The following is a 7540-nucleotide window of genomic DNA, read 5'->3' on the forward strand; positions in this document are numbered from 1 at the left end:
CACACACTCTCTCACACACACACACACTCACACACACACACACACACACACACTCTCTCTCACACACACTCTCACACACTCTCTCACACACACACACACGCACACGCGCACACACGCACATGACTTGTGCTGTCACACCAGCCTCTGCACTTAATATACATTTTTAAAGCAGATTTCAAAATGAATATGTATCTATCCTTGCATATTACAATATGATGATGCCTAAATTCACTTGTAGCATTTAAAACAATGTTAGTATTTAGTAAATTTCATTAGTATTCATGAGTTACTGCTCATAATATGAAAGTCTCCTCATAAGCTCATCAGCTTATGGCAGAATGTCAGCACATTCCTACAATGCAAAACTCTAAAGTCGTCCAGATGTTGACAGAACAGTAAGCGAGCGCTGCATGTCTGTCTATGTCTCCCACCGCTGATGCTGCATGGCAGAAAGCAAACACTGACCATCTGCTCTGAGAGAGCGCAGTATGAAAGAGACAGCAGGATGAGAAAGGACACTGCGGATCAACCTAGTGGTCAGATAGCTTGACATAGAACTCCAGTCAAACAGCAGTACTGTTTCAAAAACTACACAAGAGTTAATTGCACACAACCACATCTAACTGAAACACTGTTTGCTGGAAAAAACTGAAGTGAAACTACTGGTGACGCACACCCTTCTTAACTTATCACAAACCACTCCAACAGAAAGATTCACTAACAACGACTGATACAGTATGTTTTGTGACACAAATAATAGAGAGATCATTATTTAGACAACTTCACACCACCATCAGGAACGCACTAGAGCTGTCCACGGAGCTGTCCACTAATCAGAGGCGCATGTGAAGGGCTTACGCTGTGAAGGGCTTACGCTGTGCCAGTGACGCGGCGGTAGCGCCGGCTCCTGCAGGAGATCATCTGCACCTTCTGCTGCGCTGCTGTCGAGGCAGGGGCTGAGGCCCGGGGAATGGATGCGAGGTGGTGAGGTGGTGAAGCAGATATGGAGTTTTTGGCCAGGTTCAGGTGGACCTCGTTTGCGACTCGAGAGACATCGCCTCTGGTTCTCTGGTTCTCTCTGACTCATCCAGCTCCACTGGGGCTGGATGCCATGGTACAGACTTGGCCGAGGCTTCATCTGTATGCTTTCCCCCCGATCACTCTGCTCCCGGGAGTTCTGGAGAGAGTGCGCCGGGATGGGGTCCGTCTACTGCTAGTGTCCCCGTTCTGGCTTGGCCCGGGCCGGCCGAGTATGGTTCTCGGACCTGATTTCCCTCCTCGACGGCTTTCCATGGGAGATTCCCGTCAGGAGGGACCTCCTCTCACAGGCGGAAGGTACGATCTTTCACCCCCTCCCGGAGCTGTGGAAATTATGGGTGTGGCCTCTGAGGGGGCACAACTCGTAGCTTCTGGTCTATCAACCGAGGTTGTTGAGACCATCCACCAATCCAGAGCTCCCTCAACGAGGAAACTGTACGCTCTGAAGTGGAAGCTTTTCAATTATTGGTGCGGAGATCGCCAGCTTGACCCAGTTAACTGCCCAGTTGGTACAGTGCTGGAGTTCCTGCAGGCCCGTTTCTCCACAGGGTTGACCCACTCCACCCTGAAGGTCTATGTGGCGGCCAATGTGGCCTACCATGCCCCTCTCGGTGGCCAGTCAGTGGGCAGACACCCCCTTGTTACATGTTTCCTCCGTGGTGCGCTGAGGCTTAGGCCTCCGGTACGATCTTGCGTCCCTCCATGGAACCTGGCTGTGGTGCTAGAAGCTCTCTGTAGGTCTCCCTTCGAGCCTATTGAGCAGATATCGGATTCGCCATCTCACTATAAAGACTACCTTTCTTCTGGCGATATCTTCTCTCAAGAGAGTTGGGGATCTGCAGGCCCTCTCAGTGGCCCCTTCCAACCTAGATTTTGAGCCTGGTCTGGCTAAAGCCTTCCTCTACCCTCGAGCGGGTTATGTCCCTAATGTCCCCTCCTCTACACTACAGCCTGTCGTACTCCAGGCCTTCTGTCCTCCTCCCTTCCGGGAGCCCGACCAGCAGAAACCTAATTGTATGCGAGCACTGGACCCATACGTCCACAGAGCTGCCCTGTGGAGAAGGGCGGACCAACTACTTGTGTGCTACAGTCCCCCTATGAGAGGTTTTCCTGCTACAAAACAGACCCTCAGCCGGTGGATAGTGGATGCCATCTCCATTGCTTATGAGTCCTCTGATCTCCCCTCGCCTCTGGGAGTCAAGGCTCACTCAACTAGAAGTGTGGCGGCCTCCAAGGCCTTTCTGGCAGGTGTGTCTATGCAGGACATCTACAACGCTGCGGGTTGGTCCACGCCCCTCATGTTCGCCAGGTTTTATGGCCTAGATATGCGAGCCACTCCTGGCTCTTCTGTTCTCTCGCCTTAGCTTACCACACTAGGCAGGGATTTGTAAGTCTGGTGGCGTGGGCATACTCGTTCCCATAGCATTTCGACGCAGCTTGAGTTCCTGAAGGGAAAAGTCTCCAGGTTACGCAAGGCAAAGAAGTACAAGACATGTAATTTTATTGTTTTATTTTTATTTTTGTAAAGAAATAAAGAAATACAAATAAAGAAATTCAATGTTGTGGAAAGTGGAAATTATATTTGATCATGACAGTTGTAAAATAATAATAATAATAATATCATTGAAAATAAATAAAAAATAACAACACGACAAGGATGACAAATGTCATATGATGCTGGCCATTGTTAGCAGTTTATTTAATTCATCTTCTAATAATAAGAGCGTAAAAAAGTGTGTTTTAATGTTTATATTTTAAAAGCACACACCAAAAGTGCCCATAGTTTAAAAAATTACTCAAAATTATACACTTATACCTATATAAAATTTCTTTAATACAATTTTTTTTTCACTCTGTCTGTTTTCTAGCCGTAGGCATATTTCATTAGTTTCTCAGGAAATGTGAAGGGTGAATAGAATGGGAATCTTAAAGGGTGTGGTATCAGACACAAAACCCATCAGGGGACCAGAGTAGACAAAAGCACCTTCAAAGATCTTAAAAAAAGGAGTCTGTCTTTCAAGGGAAACACACTCTTTAAGTGTATTTTGCCACATTAATCTGGCTTGTTTTTAGCAGGATATGATGGTGTGAGGTATTATTCAGATGGATATCTGTGGTCATGCTTGGTGCTTTTAACACACATCTCGCTCATAATCTGGAACCACTTGTATATATACTCACTTTGTATACTTGTATGGCATGCTTTTTTATTTACTTATTTTTAGATAATTACTTATAAATCTTACATTTAAGATTTACACTTAACATCTATATTTTTATTTTTCATATTTACAGCATAATTAGAGAATTATATTAGGATTTGACATGTAGATTTATATGTAGGATTTAAATTTATGTTTAATTAAAAATTTGAGTTTTAATCAAACTTTTAGAACATTTAGATTTAGATTCAAGATTTAAGAGCAAAATGTATATTTAATTTTTTTTTTAATTGGATTAATTAGTTGAAATTCATGTCTGTGGAAAATATGTCTAATCCTACACTCATGCCACATAATCAACTAGGGAATTTACTTTCTTTAATGGGTCTCATTCATGAAACAGAACTAACAAATGTCTACGTAAACTGTTCATGCAGCCTTTCTTATATGAACTGTTGCATTGAACTGATAACTTAAGGAAGAATGGTTTTACAACTGATTTGAGAAAAAAATCATCTATATCACCTGACTTTGAGCACAATAACTGTGTGCCTTGTACCGTACAGCACAACACAGTCAACAATAAACCGGGTCAAGTATTGATTTAGGAGCTCAGCTTCATGCTGCTTGATTTGACCAACTCATTTATCTGACCTCTTAATCAGTGGAGTAGAATAACAACACTCCAGCTGCCAAACCCTGCAGAAAACCACTGTTTTTTAGAAATCCGAAAAATCACAAAAAGCATTGATAAGACATGGTTCACGATTTGTTGAATGAGACCAAACGTATTGTTATATTAGCAGAGTGACCTGGAACATGACTTCAAAATTGACTGAATACCTTCGAAACATATGTTCCTGGGTTTATTGTTCATGATTCATTAGTGCATGTTATTCCAGAAACAAGTCTTTATATTGTTTCTCTTGACTGAAGTGGCTTTCGTTTTCTTTATACATATAATACATAGCTTGCTAATGAAAAATTATTGTAGGAGTATAATAAAAAATTGATATATATTGCTTATAGATATGCTCTTTTATAGCTCAGGACACATTATGAGTTCTCAGTTTGTATAATTTTGAGTTCATACTATGTTCTATGATTTTTGATTATAGGCATTTGCATCTTGACACATCTGAGCACAGTTTAATACATTGTTGAAAGTCCTGAAATCTCTTCTCAGCAGAAAAGTCAGAGACGCAAGAGACTTCAACAAAGTCTCCATTTTCTCTTCTTTTAACTCATTGCTGTCTAGGATGAACAACTGATAGATAGATCTCACTACTGTTTCTTTCCTAAGGGTTTGTTTGAATTTTAAACCCTCATGCGCCCGGGTGCAATTTGAGTCAGATTAGCCTGGTTTGCTCTTTTGCGTGGTGTAAATTGACCGACGGACCTAAACAAAGACTTCTGTGTTGAGACAAAGACGCCATTACCCAGAATCCCCCTATGTTTTGCTATTTCCCAGACCTGCGAACAAACAATTTTCGAAGATACTTTTTGAAATGTACAAAAATATCCGATCTACAAAAAAAAGATACTTGAAAACAACGAAACTGTGGAATTCAAATGACTGACGTACAGTGTTTGATGACTAAAACCTATTAGCCTAAGTATCACTAATCTCGCTTTGAACTTGTTATCCGACTTTTCCTCTGTTCTTTCTCTGTGAAAACAGCAGAGGTCTATAAACCGCTCTGGTGAGGCAGTAACCTCACCAGCAGAGGGTTTGTTGGGGGCAGTTCCAGCTATCTGGGGGTTCTGGCTTCATGCCACACGTTACTGGCAGAACAGAAATCAAGTGGGGCTCCAAACATGTACCTTAGGCACAGATGAGAGCGCTGTTTGGGCAGGTACCGCCATACTGTTTTTATGAAGACTGGAGGTTTTGTACAGTTCAGATTCCCGTCAGCTGTTTGACAAAAATATTAGCTACCAGTGTTTTACTAACTCGGTATCTCAATCATACTTGATCTCAGCGTCGGGCTGCATACCATGCGTCCCCCGTCTTCTGACAAAGGCAGGTGTCTACTTGTGTGAAGCTTCCACCTTAGGCTGCTTCTTCAACATCCATCTGCACATTAAAGCACTGCATATGTATGTCTTACTTATAATGAATGATCAGCGGTGTGATTTTTTCATTGCTGTTCACCCAAACCTCTCCCCTATGTGATATGGCAGTGAGGCGGACTAATGCAGGTGATTTTATCCAGCACAGCAGATGTGGGATTTGGTTTCATCACAGAGAAGGTGGTACATATGAAATGAGGATTTCTCACAGGTCTAACTTGGTGCTAAATTGAAAAGGATAACAATATATGCAGATATACAGTATATACTGTATATTTCTCTTTGATGGAGGATATTGTATTTTAACAGTCATTGAATCACACATATGTCACCCTGGATCACAAAACCACAAAGTCTCAAGTCGCTGGGGTACATTTGTAGCAATAGCCAAAAATACATTGCATGGGTCAAAATGACAGATTTTTCTTTTATGCCAAAAATAATTAGTTAGACATTAAGTAAAGATCATGTTCCATGAAGATATTTTGTAAATTTCCTACTGTAAATATATCAAAACTTAATTTTTGATTAGTAATATGCATTGCTAAGAACTTCATTTGGACAAATTTAAAGGCGATTTTCTCAATATTTAGATTTTTTTGTACTCTCAGATTCCAGATTTTCAAATAGTTGTATCTTGGGCCAAATATTGACCTATCCTAACAAACCATACATCAATGTAAAGCTTATTTATTCAGTGTTTAGATGGAGCTGTATACATCTCAATTTCGAAAAATTTACTCTTATGACTGGTTTTGTGTTTCAGGGTCCCATACCGGGTCAAGTATTGATTTAGGAGCTCAGCTTCATGCTGCTTGATTTGACCAACTCATTTATCTGACCTCTTAATCAGTGGAGTAGAATAACAACACTCCAGCTGCCAAACCCTGCAGAAAACCACTGTTTTTTAGAAATCCGAAAAATCACAAAAAGCATTGATAAGACATGGTTCACGATTTGTTGAATGAGACCAAACGTATTGTTATATTAGCAGAGTGACCTGGAACATGACTTCAAAATTGACTGAATACCTTCGAAACATATGTTCCTGGGTTTATTGTTCATGATTCATTAGTGCATGTTATTCCAGAAACAAGTCTTTATATTGTTTCTCTTGACTGAAGTGGCTTTCGTTTTCTTTATACATATAATACATAGCTTGCTAATGAAAAATTATTGTAGGAGTATAATAAAAAATTGATATATATTGCTTATAGATATGCTCTTTTATAGCTCAGGACACATTATGAGTTCTCAGTTTGTATAATTTTGAGTTCATACTATGTTCTATGATTTTTGATTATAGGCATTTGCATCTTGACACATCTGAGCACAGTTTAATACATTGTTGAAAGTCCTGAAATCTCTTCTCAGCAGAAAAGTCAGAGACGCAAGAGACTTCAACAAAGTCTCCATTTTCTCTTCTTTTAACTCATTGCTGTCTAGGATGAACAACTGATAGATAGATCTCACTACTGTTTCTTTCCTAAGGGTTTGTTTGAATTTTAAACCCTCATGCGCCCGGGTGCAATTTGAGTCAGATTAGCCTGGTTTGCTCTTTTGCGTGGTGTAAATTGACCGACGGACCTAAACAAAGACTTCTGTGTTGAGACAAAGACGCCATTACCCAGAATCCCCCTATGTTTTGCTATTTCCCAGACCTGCGAACAAACAATTTTCGAAGATACTTTTTGAAATGTACAAAAATATCCGATCTACAAAAAAAAGATACTTGAAAACAACGAAACTGTGGAATTCAAATGACTGACGTACAGTGTTTGATGACTAAAACCTATTAGCCTAAGTATCACTAATCTCGCTTTGAACTTGTTATCCGACTTTTCCTCTGTTCTTTCTCTGTGAAAACAGCAGAGGTCTATAAACCGCTCTGGTGAGGCAGTAACCTCACCAGCAGAGGGTTTGTTGGGGGCAGTTCCAGCTATCTGGGGGTTCTGGCTTCATGCCACACGTTACTGGCAGAACAGAAATCAAGTGGGGCTCCAAACATGTACCTTAGGCACAGATGAGAGCGCTGTTTGGGCAGGTACCGCCATACTGTTTTTATGAAGACTGGAGGTTTTGTACAGTTCAGATTCCCGTCAGCTGTTTGACAAAAATATTAGCTACCAGTGTTTTACTAACTCGGTATCTCAATCATACTTGATCTCAGCGTCGGGCTGCATACCATGCGTCCCCCGTCTTCTGACAAAGGCAGGTGTCTACTTGTGTGAAGCTTCCACCTTAGGCTGCTTCTTCAACATCCATCT

General features: G+C 41.1%; 1 protein-coding gene across 1 annotated transcript in view; it reads right to left on the reverse strand.

Moving 5' to 3' along the window:
* Nucleotides 1-7327, reverse strand: part of LOC107600037 (cadherin EGF LAG seven-pass G-type receptor 1-like) — a 45298-nt gene extending 37971 nt beyond the window's left edge. The window contains exon 1 of the mRNA XM_016291803.1: nt 7286-7327. Within this exon, the coding sequence (XP_016147289.1) occupies nt 7286-7327 (42 nt within the window). The remainder of the gene's footprint in view (nt 1-7285) is intronic.
* Between the last annotated feature and the right edge of the window lie 213 nt (nt 7328-7540).

The sequence above is a fragment of the Sinocyclocheilus grahami genome, unplaced genomic scaffold (genome assembly GCF_001515645.1).
Source record: "Sinocyclocheilus grahami isolate Dianchi unplaced genomic scaffold, SAMN03320097.WGS_v1.1 scaffold276.1, whole genome shotgun sequence".
Taxonomy (NCBI): Eukaryota; Metazoa; Chordata; class Actinopteri; order Cypriniformes; family Cyprinidae; genus Sinocyclocheilus; species Sinocyclocheilus grahami.